Below are 19,902 nucleotides of genomic sequence, written 5' to 3' on the forward strand. Positions count from 1 at the left end.
AGTGGGAGCTGCGCCAGCTCGTCTCTCAGAGCGATCGCCACGGGGCCTTCTCACCGACGGCCCGAGCTCTGCCCCCGGTCTGACCTCGCCTCGCGCCATCCGCTTTGTGCATCTCTCCATCGCTGCTTGTCCGCATTATGAGAACGCCGGGGAAAGCTACACGCACCTCAGTGCACAGTGCGAGATCACACAGCGTTTTGTTGACTGCAGCCAGACATCTATTAATCCGCTCCCGCTCCCTTGATTTGCTGCCTTTCGGCTGTGGATGGAAGAGCCACAGTGCCCCCTGCTGGAACCATAGAACACCAGCTCAGGCAGCAAGAAGCCCACGGGCTGCTGCGCCATAGCAACACTAAGTGCAGCAGGAAGGATGTGTGGTTTTCAGCTGTTGAGATTAAATTCTTTGGTTATCAAGGCTTTTATATATGAATATTTACCAATATCCCCCTGGTTGCTACTGTAGAATGTCTTCATTTCTAGAGTTTTGAGGAAAGTTATGCAACAGCAGGTTTACAAATGATCTATGTAAAAAATAACCAAACCAAAAATGTAGGAAACAAGACCAGTGCATAAAGCAGACCACTGTGTTTAACCACAACATGCAGAAAGACTAAAGCTTTAAAATTTAGTGATAAGAAAATGAATGAAACATGGGAAAAGTCTTAGTGCGTTAGTAGTTTGTTGGTTGGTTGATACAGCTGACAAACCAAACCTCCTGCTACCCTGCAAATCTGTGAAAATGTAACGACAGGGTTCTGATTTTAATGAAGCTAGAGCCACAAGTCGCATGGTCAGAAACTGGAACTAAGACCAAACAGGAAGCAGGGATCGCACGGCACAAACAGGCACAGATCATTAACTCAGCTTTTACTACAACACAAGGGCTGCAGTGTACAGGTCAAATGAGGACAATTAAAAATGTTCAAGAAATTCAGGAAATACAGTACTCTAAAATTATTTTTATTTTCCTTTATGTACTTAAGGCATGTTTTGTTCTGTATGACCTGCTGAAAACGTGATAGCAGACGTATATTTCCTGACTGTTCTTCCCTGGAAACAGCCTCCAGGTCACAAACATTTCAAGCTTTGCTGCAATTGAATTCCTCAAATCCCAGATGTTCTATGGATCAAGACAGATGACTGGCAGCCACTCAAATCTTCCAGGACCTGTGTTTTCAATTCCCAGTGAACGGGAAGGTTGGCTTGAAATCATTTTCTTTGTTGACCGAGCTTCAGCATCCTGCAGAATGCAGCTTTCTTCAAGGTCGTCCTGATGCTTGAATGAATCCATCCGGTTTTCTTCATAACGTACAGTAGCTTTTGCCAACAGGTAAAAACAGGTTTACTACCGGTTCCCAGTTTCCTGATATTTAAGTGCGTTCAGATGAGTTATTACGAAGCGCAAACGTTATCATGTAAATTACTTCTGGTATTTTATTTTGAAGTGTGGTGCAGATGTCAGGCCTGATGGGAGTGGTACACGTCACTGAGCACTAAGGAGGCGCTGTAGCATAAATATGGAGTCAAAGCCGGAATCCCACAGGTCCCACTGCTTTTAGGCTTCAAGCTGCAGGGACAGGTGTGGGTGAGTCATATGGCGCCGGGTTCTAGTCCAGGAAGCGGTCCAGCATCCTCTGGATGTTGTGGAAGGCGTCTCTGCCCAGGTAGTCGATCTGTCCGGCCTCCCACAGCCTTCGGTGCTCCTGACGCTCTCTCTCCGGGTCTGCAGCCGTCTGCCATGATGAAACGCCAGAATAACAAATCAGCGTTCAAAGGGAATCTAGCACAACATCACCTCCACTGCTCAGGCTGAGTCTTCAAACAGAATGTAATGATGCCAACTTCAGAACTGTCTGCTTTTAGTTTTCCCTCAAGTCGAAATCAGAACCTGTGTTCTAATAATTTTACATTTAGTCATTGTTCATTCACAAAATTCACTCATTTTAAAATGACCAGCACTTCATGATCAACTTAAAATGCAATATCCTGTTCAAATGCAGATCAAGTCACCATCATCACCCTGGTTTTCTACTTCAGGTCATTTTGCAGAAAAGTCAGTTTTATTAATGACTGATGAATGAATTGCGACCGTCTGCATTAGCAGCTCTACATACGTGTGCATCAGCGTCTTCACTGCCGCCGGACTCTTCTGTGGCCACAGCCGAGTCCTGGCTCTCCGTCTGTCCAGCTGATGCCGTCTCGGGCTCCTCTTCAGACAGTTTGGTGTCTGCGTGGGAAAACTACACAGTAACAGTTACTCATTACTGTAAACACAAGCCGGTTCTGCTCCGCTCCCGCTGTGGAGCCGTCCTGATGTGCGATCATGGCTGCTGTCACTCTGTAGCCCGCGCGTCTGTTCAGGCTAATATTACAAGCTTGTATAAACACATACATCAAGCTGAAGTGAAAAGAACAAATGACAGATGCGGCGAGAAGCTTCGGGGGCGGCGGTAAATAATAGTTTCTGTGTCGCAGGCCGCAGTCAAATGCAGCCAAGCAGAAACGTGCATAAATGAAACGACTCATCTGCTGGGACCAAGGAGAGGCTCTGGAGCCGCCTAATAACCCAACACAATAATCACGATGCATTATAAACAGTAGAGGGTTAATAGAGTCATTCATTACACTGAATATCAGTTACAGTAGTAATCGCTGCTTTAAATTAACCGTTTAAAGGAAGGCGTTCATCTGTCGGTAGCTCTTTGAACGTTGACCTCTGACCTCATCGATCAGTAGTACAGTGAAGGGGAAAAACACACACTTTACATGTGGCAGACATACAGTAAGTGACCTTGTACCCTACTCCCTACTGTGACAGCTGGCACTACACTAGACGTCAAACCAGAGTTAATATAACCTTCTCTCATTCATTTTGCTTGTGTACAGCACCAGAAAACAGAAAAATCATTCATTATAGCAACACTGAAAAAGTGAAGATCTAAATGAAAATCATAAATATTGAGAGTAGCTAATCAGAAATTGCAGAGTGCTGCTAAGGTTTATTTCTTTTAAGTTAAAAAACGAATTCATTGGTCAGTTTACTGTACCTTCTGTGGTTCAGCTGGTGAATGAAGACCTTCCGCTGGAGGTGAAAAATGTGCGAGCAGGGAACAGCAGGTGTCCAACTTTTCACCAACTGCCGTCTTGCTTTCACTTTTATGAACCTGCAAAACATGAAAGAGGAAGTTAAACGACCAGAGGCTGCATTCACTTACTGCAAAGTGTGAGCGTTGAGGTCACAGCAGAGATCAGAGAAACAATCAATTCCAAACAAATTGATGATGATCAATCTGTACATGATGGAACCCAATCTTAAAAATATCCAAGGCCAAAAACAAACACTAAACAGTCCTGATCCTGCTGTTCTGTTGGGAAATGTTATACTGTAGCATGAGGGTCAGCAAACGCATCCACCCTGGACACATGAAGCTGATCATAAAAATGATAAAAGATCATAAACCATAGTCTCTATGAGCCTCAGGCTTAATGAACTGAGGCAGAGAGTATGAGAGGAAACATGTAAGATCGTCACAAGCACCAACTTGGAACAATGTGCATCAGTGTTTCATAGCCAATAAGAACTTTTATAACTTTGGGCTGATGGAGATTTTCAAAAAAAGTAAAACTTCTTTCGCCATTTGCGTTTGAAAACTGCAGTTAAAGTGTCTCAGTCATAAACCATAAAGCATTTCAATAAGAGAGAAACAGAATCACAAGGGAGGAAGGAAAACACTTTGGGGAATATTACAGGTTTCTGATGGCGTCTCAAGACATTAATTTGCATTCAGGAGGATTGAAGCGATCTTATGGCTGAACTGAAAAACTCAAGTGTGAATCTGAAAGATTTAACAGGAAAACACACTTTTCAGCAGCGACAGTGGAGACGAGCAAAGACGAGGAGCTCGTCAACAGCAAAACTAGGAACCCCTCAGGCCTCAAACACAGGTTTCCATTGGATTAATACTGATTTGTTTTTCATTCACTCTCTCTTTGTTTTTTGACCAATTATGTATCAAAGCATTATTAATTAACCAAGTTCATGAAAAAAAATCTAAAACTAATCTTTGCCTTGTAGATCAACTAACATTTCACTGCTGGTAACAAAAGGTTCCATCTTGACATTCAAAGAAAATGCATCATCAGCACATCTCGTCTGCTGGATCTGCTGCTTCACTTGGTTTTTCAACTAGGCCTTGTGATGATTGCTCTGACCAAGGAACAGCGTGAGTGATGGGCGGTGATGAGGCTGATGAGGTCTCAGGGCCCAGATGTTGGTACCTGCTGCGTGTCCACGGCATCTTGTCCGGGCTGGTCCTCTGGTTCTGAGGGCGACGTGTGACTCAGATACTCCCTCCACCACAGTTGCACATACTGCTCCATGGTGTGGGAGCAGCCGTGGTCTCTGTAGCTGCTGGAGCTCCACGGTTTCACCGGTCCCAGGAAATGGACGATCTTTGCGTTATGTCCGAACCTGCAGGGGGAGAATCCGCCGTCGGCATTAGAGCGTGTGTTTCTACAGGGCTCGGCTCTGTCACAGTGAAACGTTAAACATGAAAGTATGCAAATCACTGCAGTCAATTCATTTGTGCAACCTGCGCTTAACCTCGTGCTTTGAGTACAACGTGAGGAGACAGATGAAAGAGGAGTGTGCAGGATTAAAGCGGAGCTGAGCCTGATAATGAGCTAACGCGCACACACGCGTCAGCAGCTGCCTGGCGAAGACTCGCCGCTCTGTCTCATTACGCCACGAAACAAAACCTGCAGGTGCTTCTGTCATCAACGTGACGGTTTCAGATGTGAGTTAGGTGTTAAGCAATAACATGCAGCAGGTTTGGTTCAAGTCTCTTCTTTTTGCTAAAATACTTTGAAAGCTACAGTAGTTGATAATGCACAACATCACTTCAGTGCTCTCTGCTGCTCTTCTCCTGACTTATGTAATGTCTAAGGAGATTATTTACTATAATGCATTCAGCCATTAATACCAAGGTAAATAAGGCCTAGACAAATTAAACCAGGACAACAGTGTAACACTATTAACGTCACCGATGCTAAAGTCGTTCAGCCCTTTTATGATCAGCATCTTCAGACCTTAATAGAAGCTGCTTTGCTGGGATGCATGAAGCATAGTCACACATCTGAACCTACTGTATGTGTCCATCATCCACTACAAGAGACACTCACTGTTGGAAAGCAGGGAGGTAGCTGTAGATGGAGCTGGCACTGAGGTTGTAGATGAAGGGCAGGTGTTTGCTGATGTCGTCCACCGGCCACGTGCTGAAGAAGGAGTTCAGCAGCCCCTGGTCTCCTCCTGGAGGCGACACGCACCCGTGAATGAGTGACGCCCGTGTGAACGCCTGCTAACCTGCTGTCCTGGAGAGCAGCGGCGTGCGGGGCACCGTCAAAGCTGCCGTGCCGCAGGGCGTGGTCCAGGAGCCGGCCGTAGGTGCGGAGCGAAGGCCTGAAGACAAACACGCCCGAGTTGAAGCAGTCGGGCCAACCGGGATCCGGAGCGGCCGACAGCTCCTCTCTGTCCAGCAGCTCGTCCACGTTGCACAGAACCTGCGGCGGTGAAGTGGAGCAGCATCGTTAGCGTTTAATGCATGAGTAAGTTCCATCCATACAAACTCCCGTATGTGCATCAGTGTCTGTTTAACCCTGAGACTCTCGTGTGTTGCTGCGGTTGATCTTCCAGCTACATGTCAATGACAACACACTGAATAAACAAAAGGCTACAGCAGCGCAACATCAAACACTGAGCACGTGACTCCACTGACCAGCAGTTCACAGGATGAATGCATGAACTTTCCATGTTGACTCAGTAAACTGCAGTTGACCAGTGACCCAGTTCACGCTTTGTGCTCAGGGCCCTGTGTTAGTTTCCAGTAGAATTTCCTTGGCTGCTCGGTGCTTCAGTAGTTTAGTGAGGAAAGTGGCACAAGTCTCTTCATGCTACAGTCAGGACACATTAATGTGGTTGATGAACTTACAAGCGTGTCAGCATCCAGGAACACACACTTGCTGTACTGGGTCAGGGTCCAGCAGTGGAGCTTGGTGAAGGTGATGCCGAGCTCGGGACGTCCCAGCAGGGACAGGTGGAGACGGTCCTCGCTGTCCATCACGTCCACCACGATGACCTCATCAAACACGGACTCCAGAGAAAGCCTGTCACGCAGATGAGAGAGCTGGGACGAAGCTTCAGTCTCAACTAACAAGAAAGCATGTATATAAAGCAAGATACATCACACCCACCTTGACTGTTGGGACACATTAGGCGTCACCATGGTGACGATGCTGCGAGTCGTCCCGTGCCGCCGCAGACTCCTGGCTACGACTGCTGCCCCCATGCAGTAGGTGTCTGTGGTGGCCAGTGTGACAAAGGCCTCGGCAGCTGCAGAGAGGTCACGCGTTTACTCAGCAGCAGGAGGAGGCAGAGCCATGTTTACTTCATGCCAGCTGGCTACAGATGCTAAACGTCTGCCTGTAGTGTCAACATAACAGGCAGGTCATGGTTATATTCTGCTGGCCCGCAGTCAGACGCTGAGAAAACCCAACCTTGTGGTGGTGTCACATGTCAGCTGGCAGTGGAGTCGGTTCTGGGTTCGGACACTGTATTCTTTATTTAGAAACTGACCGACAGATTCAGATCTGATCGAGGATCAGAGCTGAAACTGGGCTTTGGGTTAGTGTTTGACTTATTAAAGGTACAGGACGTGTAGAGGTCAAATGTCTGACTGAGGCACTTTACTCTTCAGTACTAGATTATAATTGGAGTTCACATTCTCCGGACTAAAGGAAAATAATGTTCACTTACTTGACATTTTTGAGTCTTTAATCAGAACCCTGTCACTTTAATCCACCACAGCGATCAGGAACGCGTTTGCTGAGGCTCCCTGGTGCACGAGACTCATCCACGAGGGTCCAGACGACGTCTCATCCTGCAGCAGCAGCAGCAGCTGTTGGTGGTAGTGTCCTGCAGTTAGAAAGAGGCTCCGACAGGATGAATCACTGTGACGCTGCAGTATGAAGACACACCCCCATCCTGCTCCAACAGCACAGGGAAGCCATCGGCTCATCGGTTTGTTCAGGTGGCCACTGAACCAGGAACATTGATCAGTGTTGTGCAACAGACTGGAGCTTCAATCAGCTCGGATGCTTTGGTACAGGACAGTAAAAATTGTTCAAAATACCTTAGCCTCATAGCCTCATACAGTATGACACTTCTAAAAATTGATCAAAGCAGCTAAAAAATGATTAATAAAAAATAATAAAGGTTAATTACATGAAATTGTGAGCTAAGTACAATAAATAACTGAGGGCTACTGAGGGGACCAGGTGGTCAGGGTTCTCCTGGAGAGTCTGGTTGGTTTTGAAAGATGAAGCTAAAAAACGTAAGGAAAACATTACAGGCGCAATTAGGAGACCTTGGATTCAGTCAATGTGTAATGAGAAGAATCCAAACTGTCAGATTTTTACAATCCAGCCCAGAGTCAGTCGCACAGAAACACAGATTCTCCAAACCTCTCAAAATCTCTAATGTTTCGAAGAATTTAATCAAATCCACACAAAGTACAAAACCCAAACCCACAGGTGAAGAATAAAGAGCTGATTACCGGACTGAACCAGTGCAGAACAGTAAATCAGTTTAATCTTAGTATAAACAGAAATAGAAGACAGAAATAAAATACACCACCATTTTTATTTAAATCATGTACACATCAATCACAGAGAAACATTCATCTAATCATCAGAGACAATAACAGAGTGAGACCTGTTCTCTAGTGTGAAAACAAAATGTTCCCAAAACACATCTGAGGCGCTGAGGCCAGAACAGAACCACGTAGACACTGAGGAACCTGCACAGTTCACAGCTGCATGACGCTTCTTTACATGAAGGCACAGAAATACAATGAGATGCTGAGTGTTTGTGCCTCAGTGTCTCACGGCTGCTGCTCTGATCCTCAAACGGCTCCTGAGAAAAACCCTTCAGCTCCTAAACGCCCACTGTGCTTAATAGCTATGTAACATGCGTTGTCTTCATTTAATGTGAACTCTGGACTGTAAAACTAAAACAATGAACTGAAAGAGGCTAATACTAAGTTTGAATTTACACATGCTGTAGTTATCATGTAGAATATTATTATTACAGATGCAAAAACAAAAGCAGTTAAAGGCCTAAATTACAGAAAGACGTGAGTTTTGCAGTGCAAAGTAAAACGGGTCAATCCCCAACACAATAATAAGCAAAAAGCTCATACATAGCACATGTCATGTTTAAATACAGTCTGTGAAAAAGTTACCTCAGATAATGATAAAGCTCCTGATTCATGTCTGTCACTGCAGCAGCCTGAACTGCTGGAAGTGATCCACAGTTATTTCCCTGAACCACACAGAACACTTTGGTTTAGTTTCAATTCATTCACTTCACTTCATCTGTGTGTACAAAGAAAAGCAACATTAAAATCCATGTGTCCACAGCACAGAGCATCAGAAAATCTATAGAAACAAATGTTTTCAGCGTTTCTAATTATTTACACGTTGCAGCTTTTTAACTATCATACTGTCAGTGAACTCAACACATCCTGACTCATTACATCCACAAACACCTACAGGAAGCGTTGAGTTGGTGCAGATGACAAACAAACAATGAAACGTCACTCAACCTCTGCCCAGTGCTTGTGGGTTTATTTCTTTCAAATTCTGAGTTTGAAGATTTTCAATTAAAAGAATAAGTGGATTCTGAAATCTACTCGTGTCAACTGGGCCGAGGTGGAGGCAACAAGACGTTTATTCAACCCTGTACATATAAAACCATAATCTCCAGAGAGAGAGACCGAAAATAGTTTAAGCTGTTTAAGATTCAAGGTGCAAAAACAAAGACTTAAAAAAACAGCAAAACAACACACAACTTTTGTGTTCTGCTGCCAGCTGTGTCACCACAGGAACACAGAGCTAAAACATGTAACAGACCTTTACCTGCATGATGCAGTACATTCTACTCAGGTGGCTTCTATTTAAAACTAACAGGACAGTAAAACACACAGCTCCAGCACGTCAACACAAAAGACTATCAAAATCCTTTATTCTAAAACTTAAAATCAAAATGTTACAGTTTCTAAATTGTAGTTTAATCTGGCAGCACATGGACCCAGAGAACGCCTCCCAGTCCAGACAAAGGTCACACGACACTTGATTTAGGCTGAATGAAGTCGTGGCTGAAGTGGGATCACGACTAGTTGGTTCTCAGCAGGTCGCTGAAAACTAGGATTTAAAAGACAGAACGACAAGTTAATGGTTAAAGAACACAACTGAATCAGACAGTTCACTATCAGCGGTTCACCAGCAGGTGTCAGGTCAGACCCACCTTCAGTCTCAAACACTAACATGGAGTCACTGTCATTCTGGTGAATATATATTACTGTTAATGTTACAGAGAAACTGATCTGATCTCATCAGACTGATACAGTTTAGACACTAATATGTAACTTACATCTTATTTTACAAGTAATAATCCATTACTCTGTAAAAATACTCGTTCATTTAACAGGCTGAGTCTGACTCCAGATCAGCAGGGCAGGAGGAAAACGTCTGATCCCACTGATGAATCACTGATCTACAGCCTCCCTCGTGATAAATGCCAGTGAGAGTCCTGGAGCTGTTTCCCGTCATGCAGTAACTTACCTTGGGGGTCAGACTGAGCACCATGCTGCCCTTTACCACTCTCTGGATCTGCACCTAAACAAAGAACATATCATCAGTGTCATGATTCTACTGCCACTTAAACTTCTACTTGATTGTGAATCAGGCACAGTATCAAAAGCAGCAGTTGGTTTGAAGGACAGGGGTCACGTGTCGCATGAGGCTGATCACTGATGTCACGGTTTATGACGGAGTCACTGACCTCCCTGCAGCTTGAAGCAGAGCTTTTTCTTCTGATACGCCATGTAACTGGATGCTGCTCCCACCAGAGCGACTCCTATGGCGCTGACGATTCCTGCAATGGGCCCGGATCCAGTCTCTGCAGCACAAAAACACTCACCTCAAACACAAGAATTCAACATATATTATCTGAAGCAATTTGAGTTCAGAAGAGTAGGAGCTTTGGTTTCATGTCCAAGCAGACATTCAAAAGGATGCATCAGTAAAATAAATACATTTAATCCTAATGTTTGAGCTTCTTTTACAGGGCTTCAATATCCTCTATAAACTGTCATGGCCTCATGTCTCCACAAGGTGGCAGCAAACAGCATTTTAGTGCCAGCTTGAATTAACGTCCAGTGGAAAAACAGGCTGGAAAACATTGCAAAGAAGTCTGGAAAATGAACTTCAGCAGGAGGTAAACAAGCGTTTGCACAGAGTCGCAGACTTTTAACATTTTCAGCTCAAGCAGCACAGAAGTCGTTAAACGGGGCCAGGAATGAGTGAACAAAGAAGAATAAAAAGGAGGCGGCGTCCACAAAAGCAGAAACACCCAACCTCAAGGGCAGGGTGTGGCCCACGCACGCACGCACACACACACACACACACACACACACACACACACACACACACACACACACACACACACACACACACACACGCACGCACGCACGCACGCACGCACATACACACACACGCACGCACGCACATACACACACACACATGCACGTGCACACGCGCACACACACACACACACACACTTCATGAATAATAGGCCTGGCTGTTCTCTTAGTTGGCACGATCCAAAACTCAGTGAGTCACGGGCGAGTCATGTGTCTTTGGAGATGCAGCTACCAACATATGGTGTTCAACAAACAGACAACAGAAACTGCTGAGCACGTCGACAACACTCTTTTTTCCCGCACTCTTTCAGGACACCTGAAGGCGTGGTGCAGCTTTTCTGCTAAATCCTTTCCTGCAGCCATTTGTGTCTATGTGTGTTTATGAGACATCTGATCCTCCACAAACTTATTTAACCCTTAGCAGCCTGGTGTGTTTCCACTGAGTCTGCAGGTCTTCATTTCATGGCCACACATGCAAAACACAGATACAGAGCGGGGAGACGCAGCATGTGTAGGATTAGTGTGATGATGAGAAAACATCTAAAGTCATTTATGTCTTAAAAGTACTGATTTCCTGAGGAAACAGGAAGAAGAACAATGTACAGAGACTAAGCTGGCTCTCACGTCCTGTTTGCACGGTATCCATGGAAACAGCAATTAAGTGGATTAATACTGAAACACTGTTGTTAAAAAGTATGACACACTGTTTGTAGCTTTCTCAGTTGTTCTTCACTGATGCTTACTCTGAAATATATTCACAATTAATTATTCATTAAGTTTTAGAGGCCTCTAATGTCTGCTATAGACTATACATCAAACAGCGTCCACTAAGTGCTGACTCTCCCACAGCTCAGCTTCAGTATCTTATTACTTTGCTCAATGGCTGTAACACAGCAGTCAGTGCAGAAACAGAAACAGAACCCATCACCTCAGGCAGAAGCTTCAACTGATCCAACAGGTAGGAGCTAACGTTCACACACTCAGAGCAGATGTCAGCGCGGTGATTAAAACGCCGGCTATGTGAAGAATGTGTGATCCGGCTGAAGACTGGAGGGATCGAGCTGTTAGGACCCATAGAGGGAAACCAGGCGAGTCCAGACACAGACACAAACCAAGTGAACTCAGGAAACAAACACTCAGGAGCTTTGCTGTCAGTTGTGAAGCTGAGCAGTGTTTAGAGTTGGTGCTTTAGGTAATTTAATGAAAGGTAAAACAGGTTCATGCAGCACTTTAACATTAATGCATGCATGTGAACTAACAACAGATGAATGAGTCATGAAGCTGAGCAGGGTGGGGAGAGGAATTCATACACACGCCCATCACAGGACTCACAGCATGGCTCATGTCTGCCATTGTTGTGGTATTAGACTAGTGCTGCTGCAGCTCTAAACCAACCATAACCCTCTGACTGATGAGAGATTCACAGTTTAAACACATCTGTCTGTGAACGGCCACAGGTCAAAGGTCAAAGCAAGTGCCTCTATTTGAACCAACAGAAAGCGTGAGCTACAGTAGCTGCTGTTATGTGAAATAACAGAGAAGGATCCATGTGAAGCAACCAGAGTAGGTCTGGATCTGTGTTCCCAAATCTGTCTGTGCTTCATATCAGGTTCATCAGTTCAATTTAATTTATTTATGTAGAGACAATTCACAACAAAAGGCACATCAAGGCATCTTACAAAGTCAAATTTAAGACCTCACAGAATTCAATATATAGACAATCCAGAAAATCTATCAATTTTGAACTAAAATAGTTCTGCCAGAGTTATCGTATGCTTAAAGAAAACATTTTAAACATTTTAAATATTATAGCTTTTCCTTTTTAAAGTCTGGTTTGACACAAGCTGCTTTCATTACAAATACACATCCTGCTGTACTTAATGTCAAATTTAAAGCTACTACTCTACGCAAGTTAAAAGTGCTAAAAAGGTAAATGAGCATAGAGTTCATGTATTTGTTTGTTTCCTTAGCCTCCTTCTGATGTACCTTTTTAAAGCATCAAATAAGCCAGGCCTCCAGTTCACCACAGTCACAGGGTCAGTGATCTCTGAGAACCGCAACTAATGACAGAAGTTTGGCTGCACAAGCAAACTCTGCTTGATATTCCTCATATCACTCAGCTGTAATATACACATACATACATGGTTTTCAGATCATTTTAAGACACTTCACTAATGAAAGCTGTGATCCTGTGACCCACACACAGACGCACCAGAGTGCCTGATGCTCATAAAGCACCGTATGCGGTTCTGTCTGTTTCCTACAATGTCCAATCAACCTAATATGTATAAGGTTAATATGATGAAACAACAAACAGCAATAAATCCAAAATGTCAAGTACAGAGTCCTGAACTGTTCTACAAACTCATTAAATTTACACTAAAAAACTGTTCAAATCATTAAAAAGCAACTTCCCTGATCAAACTCAAACACCATAATATACATTTCTTTCCCGAATCATGTGCAGGAGCCACTGACCCCAACATTTGTAAACCGCTAACGAGCACAGCTTCAGCCCAAACAGGACCTACAGCTCAGGGCATAGCCTGCAGCAGATCTCTGACCCTGTCCACCAGAGGCGTCAGGATTTGCTTTAAGTTGGATATCCACATATAGAATTCCTCTGGCATGTTAGCATTTAGCATCTTCAGGAACTGGTCCCATGGGAGGCCTGCATCTGCAACAACACACATCGCAGCAGGGTTTTAGCCTGAAGGTACCAGACCCTGGGTCGGACATTAAGGTCTTACAGTAGTGAGTGTTAAATCGCCCTCAACGACCACTTTTGCCTGGTAAAGAGTAAATAGACCTCAAGCGCTCCAGCTCTGCCTGAACAGTTCAACTAGAGTCTGACCAGTCCGAATCAAGCCAAAACAAACAACCCATTAAATGACAGGACGCGGAATAAACACAACACCAGCACAACAACTGATGGACTCGATCAAACAGGACCAGTTAGAAAAAACTCCTCAATGACGGGAAACAGGAAACGTCCAATAGAAGCAGAAGGACAGATTGTTTCCACAGGGACCACACTCACGCTGACAGACTACACACGAAGACAGGAAGGACATGCAGCAGAGCACAGAACACGGTCAGAACAAGAGGTGGATTTACCTTGAGGATGATCGGCTCCACCTGAGGAAGAGACAGACGACACATTAACTACAGTGGCAGTGACGGTCAGACGTTTCCAAACGAAAACCAAAACTATCATGAGATTTGACTTTTGCCTGGGGAACCACAAGGGACTAATGTCTTTAATCTGAATCCCTAAAATAGGTCAAGACTAAAAAACATCAGCTCCTGCATTTCCCACAATGCAATAAATAACATGTTTCTGCTGGAGCCTCTTCTCTGAGTCGGCTCCATTCAGCTGATCTGATTGTTTTGGGTTTTAAAGGTTTATCTGACTCCGCGGCCTGAGATAAACTGGTGACCTGTCCAACACGTACCCTCTTATCTCCTAGTGATAGCTAGACTCAGACCCAGCATTCCTGCACAAATGAACAGGACCTGTGACCTGCTGATACTGTAGCACTAGTACAAACACACTGCTAACACACTGAACACAATAACTAAAGGCCCTGTAAGAAAGGAATGAGACTGTCACAGTCCTGAAACCCTTGAACCAAAGCCCAATAAACCAATAAAAAATATAAAGCCCTAAATATGTAACTAACCTTAATGTTTAAATAACTACTATAGTAACTGTCCTCCTATAAAACACACCATATGTCTGTGCTGCAGGAAAAACTGTCTTCCCGCCTGTCTGTGACTAGTTTTTCTAGTTATTCAGCCATGTTGTGCAGCAGATCACACCTTCCTGCAGTTACATTATCAGCAGTGAGCAGACTGAAGCGCGGCCTTGAGCAGGAGCTGCGTATGAGGACGCTCCTCCTCCTTCCCAACTGAACCCAACGGATGAACTAGCGCTAACTAGACATATGGTAGAAACACACAGGATCAAACACCTACCCTGAGGATCATACCCTGGATCCACCGCACGGCCTGGATTCAAAACAGAGAAAAGACACGAGTCAGTGAGACGTTTACTGGACAGAGGCAGACGTCAGATCAGTTACCTGTGCTTTTATACAGTACAGGCTGGGTTTCTATCCACCGTGGGTAAAGTCCCCTCTGAAATACTCAGCGCTGCAGTTAATAATAGGTTACTGTAGCTGCTGCTTCATTCATGCTGGATCAAATGTGAAAAACAAGCATGTGCCTTTAATTACACTGGAGGCCTGTGGCTTTTCAGTCCTTCCCTTTCTTTAATTCCTCCCATTCTGCAGCCGAAAAGCACAGGGATCGTCCTCCCAGCGTCCGACCACAACAAGTCCACGTACAAACTGGTCTAAAGCTGCGCAGCGAGAAATGTCACTGTAACAGTGATCAACAGAAAGACAAACTTTAATGTGTGTAATCGTTCACACACTGAAACCTTCAATCTAAAAGTTTTAAATAAGTTGGAATATCTAGAATATACATTAAGTATTCTTGTGTTTTTGGAAGGAGTCAAATAGTAGAAATGTTATTGGCAAGAAAACCTGATAAACAGTGTGAAGAGTTACATGAACAAACAAAGAGTGTGCAATAATAGATGCTTAAAATGGCGGCAATTCATTAAAATCCCACATAGAAGTTTTGAAGCAGCTCGACAATATGAGGCCAGTGTCAAACCTAACTAAACTACCAAACTACACGTTCAGCTTTGAAGTAATGCTCAGATGTGTCCAGGCTGAGGAATCACAGAGTTCCTTCTATGAACTCACTCTTTTGTCAGTCCAGTGTGATTCAGGCTCTAATGCCGAGCAGACGAGCTCCACACGCTCACCCAGAGCGTAACTACTGGAACTGGGAATCTGAGTTTAGCCTCATTTAAGTAAACACGTTTCTGATTTCACTCGTAACCATTTACTATTGGAAAAGGATGATACCTGTAACATCTCCCTGTTCATGGACCCTGTGTCCATTTGAGCTCCTGTGGCTCAGGAAGTCAATTGGTTGTTCAAAAAGCGCAGGATCAACACATCATCATCTGCCTCAGCTCTGTGGTCTAGTGTAACTGTCAGTGTTTGATAAAAGTTAAGGTACACAAGTCTATTTAAAGCATGGGAGGTAAATAATTAATAGATAAATAAAAAAGCACAACTGTGGACACACATGATTGAGAGGAAGTGAGCTGAAGCCTGAAGGTTCAACTTGGTTCAGTCAAACACACAATGTCACCGTCCTCTGCGGTTTTCAGTTCCCTTCAGGAAACATCGATGACACACGATGATCAGGGTGAGTTCTGAGCTTGGGTGAGTCAGTGGTTGTGAACCTCAATACGCAGCAACAGAGGGAAATCCTTATAATTATTGAGGAGAAAGCCTTCAGGCAGACAGAAATGACAGGAGCTGGACTCTAGGAGAGAGGTCGCACCTTTACCTCCTGTGCGGTCAGGTTTGTAGTCTCCTCCAGTGACATCATCCAAGTCAGAGTCACCGAAATTTCCACCGCCTGTAACGATTGGAAAAAAACATCAGAGCCAAAACCTACTACAGGGTCATAAAGACAAACAATCCATCTGTCACAGCATGATAATACAAACTGGACTCAATCAAAGTAGGAGCGATTCCAAACTTTCTGAATGACAGTAAAGCTCTACAGCACAGACCCAAACTAACAGGACACACTCAGGACTGCACTGGGATTTAATGACAGGAACAACGAGACAGAGCAGCAGTGATGGCCACTAACCTTCTCCGCTCTTTGGTGGGTTGATGACAGGTTTGTCAGGTTTGGGGTTGGTGTCTGTGGGAACAGGAATTGTAAACTTGAAATAATGTATAACTGGAATTGTCACAGTCAGTCTGAACTAAAGTGGAGTTACAGGTAGCAGTGTTTTCTGAGTTTAATCCCGTTCGACTGCTGAACCATGATTTAGTCAGAAACATTGTAATTTCAGAGTCTGGCAGCTTTACCTGGACCCAGAGCGTCATTTAGATTGAATCCACCTGAGACGCAAACAGAGGAAGGTCACACATAAACCACATTTTTTAAATCAAGTTTTTTTCTTGTAACATTTTCTGGTTCACAAACGGATCACTCAACCAACCTGAATCTCCAGAACTTGGCTTCTTGGGTTTCAGAGTTGGTGCAGCTGCAAACCAAAAATACTGATTAAGAAAAGGAGGCAGATCCACGTTGGAAGTGTCACATCCAGAATTGTCTAGAGTTTGTTTAGTTCAGGTTTGATAGCCGATCCTTAACTTCAGCTACAGTGATGTGTTTCTGCCTGTTGTACTGACATCTGAGTTTTACCTGGGCCAAATGCATCCAGAAGGTCCAGTTCACCTGAAGAGGACGGAAAGTGTGATTAGTCCACACATGCTGACAGCAAACAGGTGTTCCAGCCCAATAAAGGTCATCGCTGATCAACTTACACTAATAGTAATAATCATAATTACATGTCTGACAATTGTTTCAATCACCCTGACAGCAAACAGCAGATGCAGTGTTAATTTCACCTCCATTTTGCATTTGTTTTTGCAGATGGAGATTTCAGTGTAATGTTGAATGATCACGAGGTCCCTGCTGTGACTCATCCTCTGGGAATCATGAGTATGTGGAGAAAAGGCAAACTATGTGGCTAATGGTTGCTAAGCAACGCCTCAAGTGACAGTGATAAGAGTATTATGGTCTGTGCCCACTGTTAACACAGTAGGGAAACTAAGACCCCACCCATCAACACCCACACACAGACTCCTGCTTACACTCAGCTTGACCCAGGAAAGGGAATTTACTGTCACAATCTAACTAGAAGCCGCACAAAATCTCTTACTCAGCAGAGAGTAACTGTCTAGACTTATTTTTCAAAAAAAAGTAAGGAACCAATAGTTTAAACAATAAAAATCAAGGGGAGAGAGAAGAAATAAGATTAGTCATCTGCTCACGTAACTTTAGTTTGTAAATGTAAATACAGTGTCTCACTACGAATTAAAATTAATACAGAAAGTTAATGAGATAATTATTAATTCGGACAACCTTTAGTATAATAATTTGCATTAATCACAAATAGAGATTGTTTTAAATCCTAATCCACTTACTGACTCTCTTCCAGGTGCTTAGTTTAAAAAGTTAACAATTTAGACTTTAGACTAAAACTTTACTTTTTTAACAAATCAATCTACAGTAGCAGACTGATTTTGATAAGAACTAACAAATAACCAAAATAAAAACAACACATCAAATAGTCAAACAGTCACTGCTGTGCTGTTATCAGAGTTACAAGGTGAGAGGATACTAACCACCGCCTTTAGGCTTCTCTGGGCTCTTTGGCTCTTGGGGTTTTGCAGGTTTTGCGGGCGTTGGATCTGAACAATTAGAGGAAATAATGTATTAGTATCTGAACACAACACAACATCTCCAATGCTCTCCACCTTCACACTGTTTGGGGTATTTTAGGAAAAATTATTTGACATCAATCACTTCTTTATTCTAGACATTTTAGTGAATAAATAATTTAAAAATAAACATTAAATCAATATCTAAAGGGAACAGTGACTCCTTGGTTACGCTTCTAGTTTGCTCTCATGATTCTTTTGAACACAAACCTAGAGGAACACAACAGACCAACCTGGGCCAGTAATATGTCCTGATCACATTAAACAGTGGAATAAATTCCCACAATCATCCACACTATCTGCAGTTTTAAGGTAATTACTCACCTGCGTCGCCCAGAGCATCCGACAGATCAAATCCTGAGTGAGAGACATGTGAGAAACAACAACAAATCAGCACAACTTGCAACATTTTTTACACCAAGCAGGAAGTTTGTAAATGATTTAATAAGAGTTTGTAGTGTATTTTTACCAAAGCACTTCTATTTTTAATCAAGGTTCATTTTTTTGTGAGTACCTGTAGTATTTTTGTGCGCTTCACTAACCAGCTGTTACTGCTTTGTGTTCTCTCCTCCACAGTGAAACACGTGTGTCAGTCGGACACACTGTTTTCTGGCTGCTGTGGCAACACTGACTCACACACAGGCAGCTTTGGAGCATGAGTCACTGCAGCAGCCAGTGAGTGGTTTCCATAAAGAAACACTCCAACACATTCTGCCCAGACACTTGTAACACACTACGTTAATGCAGACGCTCGGAAACACACACCAACAAACTTTAGTGGAAGTGGAACAGCTCATGTGGACACTGTGACTTTGTGTGTGTTAGTATCAAACTGAACTTCAAAAGAACAATTGAGCTTCTGGTTGTATTTTAATAGAATCTTAAGATGTGGATTTGTGAAGCTCCATCTAAGTAAAGGCCCATTAGCAGGGAAAAAACAATATTTCGTTGAAAGACCTTTATGGTGGAGAATGAGCACAAACACATCCATAATAGGAATTAGAATAAACCATAACGGGGCCATTGCTGTAACTGGCAGCCCACACGTCGTGCCACGGCGCTGCGCTCTGCGTGCCTGTGGTCACGGCTCAGTTTCACACAGGAAACAATGCACCAGACCGAAATAAAGCAAAAGACACTTCTATATCAAGGCTTCAGTCACAGATGTGAGTCGTGCTAAATAAAGTCTGAAAAAAGACTGACTGAGCGGCACACGGTCATTTTCTACAACAATCAGAACCAGTTTCTCACCTTCCTGGGTCAACGTCCCGGTAACCAGAACCACCAGTAAAATAATCCTCACACCGAACTTCATGGCGAGTCTGGCGCTGTTTGTTCCGTCGCAGCTTCTCCTTGCTTTTATGAACCAGTCTAAGTTTAGTCTCCGTGCGTCGCTTTAAGGCGCGCTGGTGTCCTTTTACACTGCAGCCTGGATGAACAAGCGCTGACCTATAACCAAAAAACTACTGTAAACTTCTAGCTTCTACGATGGAGTCTGTGTCCGTCCCGCTCCGCTCCAGTCGTGTGGTCTAAGAGTTTACCTGAGCCCGGTTCTTGTGTCGGGCCTCTAGGCGGTGTGTGCAGAACCAACGTTAAGCGCAGACTGGGTGTGTCGGCCTGTGCCAGGGGCGGCACCTTTAAGCGCATCACAACAATTGATTTTTACTGTTATTAAAAGGAACGTGAGCAGAGAACAAGCGGTGAAGCAATCAAACATGAACTATACTAACAAACTAAACTACAGTAAGATCTTTTTTTAATAATAAAGTTAGTTTGATCATTTTATTTTGAAAGTACTTTTGTAACAAAGGTGGAGCTGTTACACATGTGTATTATATAAAACATAAATGTATTTTATGATTTACTGCATTGTATCATCTTTCGTTTTGAACACATTCTACAAAGGTGCTGGTGGAGGTGCAGATGGTGGCAGGGTTTGGATTCTGATGGTGCTTTGTGCCACCTAGTGGAGG

General features: G+C 43.7%; 2 protein-coding genes across 6 annotated transcripts; both read right to left on the reverse strand.

Annotated features, from left to right (window-relative positions):
• Nucleotides 1-944: 944 nt before the first annotated feature.
• gyg2 (glycogenin 2) lies at nucleotides 945-6,993 on the reverse strand. 2 transcript variants are annotated; one of them, XM_029142919.3, is made up of 9 exons: nucleotides 6,812-6,993; nucleotides 6,250-6,388; nucleotides 5,988-6,162; nucleotides 5,397-5,559; nucleotides 5,182-5,308; nucleotides 4,279-4,471; nucleotides 3,048-3,164; nucleotides 2,115-2,227; nucleotides 945-1,733 (listed from the first exon to the last, which is right to left on the reverse strand). In XM_029142919.3, the coding sequence occupies exons 1-9, from the start codon at nucleotides 6,816-6,818 to the stop codon at nucleotides 1,556-1,558; spliced, it is 1,212 nt and encodes a 403-aa protein (XP_028998752.1). In that variant the 5' UTR covers nucleotides 6,819-6,993; the 3' UTR covers nucleotides 945-1,555. The 2 variants fall into 2 exon arrangements, with proteins under 2 accessions (XP_028998752.1, XP_028998753.1); XM_029142920.3 differs by having other exon boundaries at nucleotides 2,115-2,240; nucleotides 6,812-6,991.
• A 684-nt stretch (nucleotides 6,994-7,677) lies between these two features.
• On the reverse strand, nucleotides 7,678-19,511 carry cd99 (CD99 molecule). Of its 4 annotated transcripts, none has more exons than XM_029139503.2 (13): nucleotides 19,181-19,501; nucleotides 18,254-18,286; nucleotides 17,834-17,899; nucleotides 16,848-16,880; nucleotides 16,642-16,686; nucleotides 16,508-16,540; nucleotides 16,284-16,337; nucleotides 15,966-16,043; nucleotides 14,517-14,549; nucleotides 13,656-13,676; nucleotides 9,899-10,015; nucleotides 9,679-9,732; nucleotides 7,678-9,258 (listed from the first exon to the last, which is right to left on the reverse strand). In XM_029139503.2, the coding sequence occupies exons 1-13, from the start codon at nucleotides 19,242-19,244 to the stop codon at nucleotides 9,230-9,232; spliced, it is 660 nt and encodes a 219-aa protein (XP_028995336.1). In that variant the 5' UTR covers nucleotides 19,245-19,501; the 3' UTR covers nucleotides 7,678-9,229. The 4 variants fall into 4 exon arrangements, with proteins under 4 accessions (XP_028995336.1, XP_028995338.1, XP_028995344.1 ...); XM_029139505.2 differs by having other exon boundaries at nucleotides 15,972-16,043; nucleotides 19,181-19,498; XM_029139511.2 differs by lacking the exons at nucleotides 7,678-9,258; nucleotides 9,679-9,732; nucleotides 9,899-10,015 and adding an exon at nucleotides 12,144-13,215 and having other exon boundaries at nucleotides 19,181-19,511.
• Nucleotides 19,512-19,902: the final 391 nt, after the last annotated feature.

The sequence above is a fragment of the Betta splendens genome, chromosome 2 (assembly GCF_900634795.4).
Source record: "Betta splendens chromosome 2, fBetSpl5.4, whole genome shotgun sequence".
Lineage (NCBI taxonomy): Eukaryota > Metazoa > Chordata > Actinopteri > Anabantiformes > Osphronemidae > Betta > Betta splendens.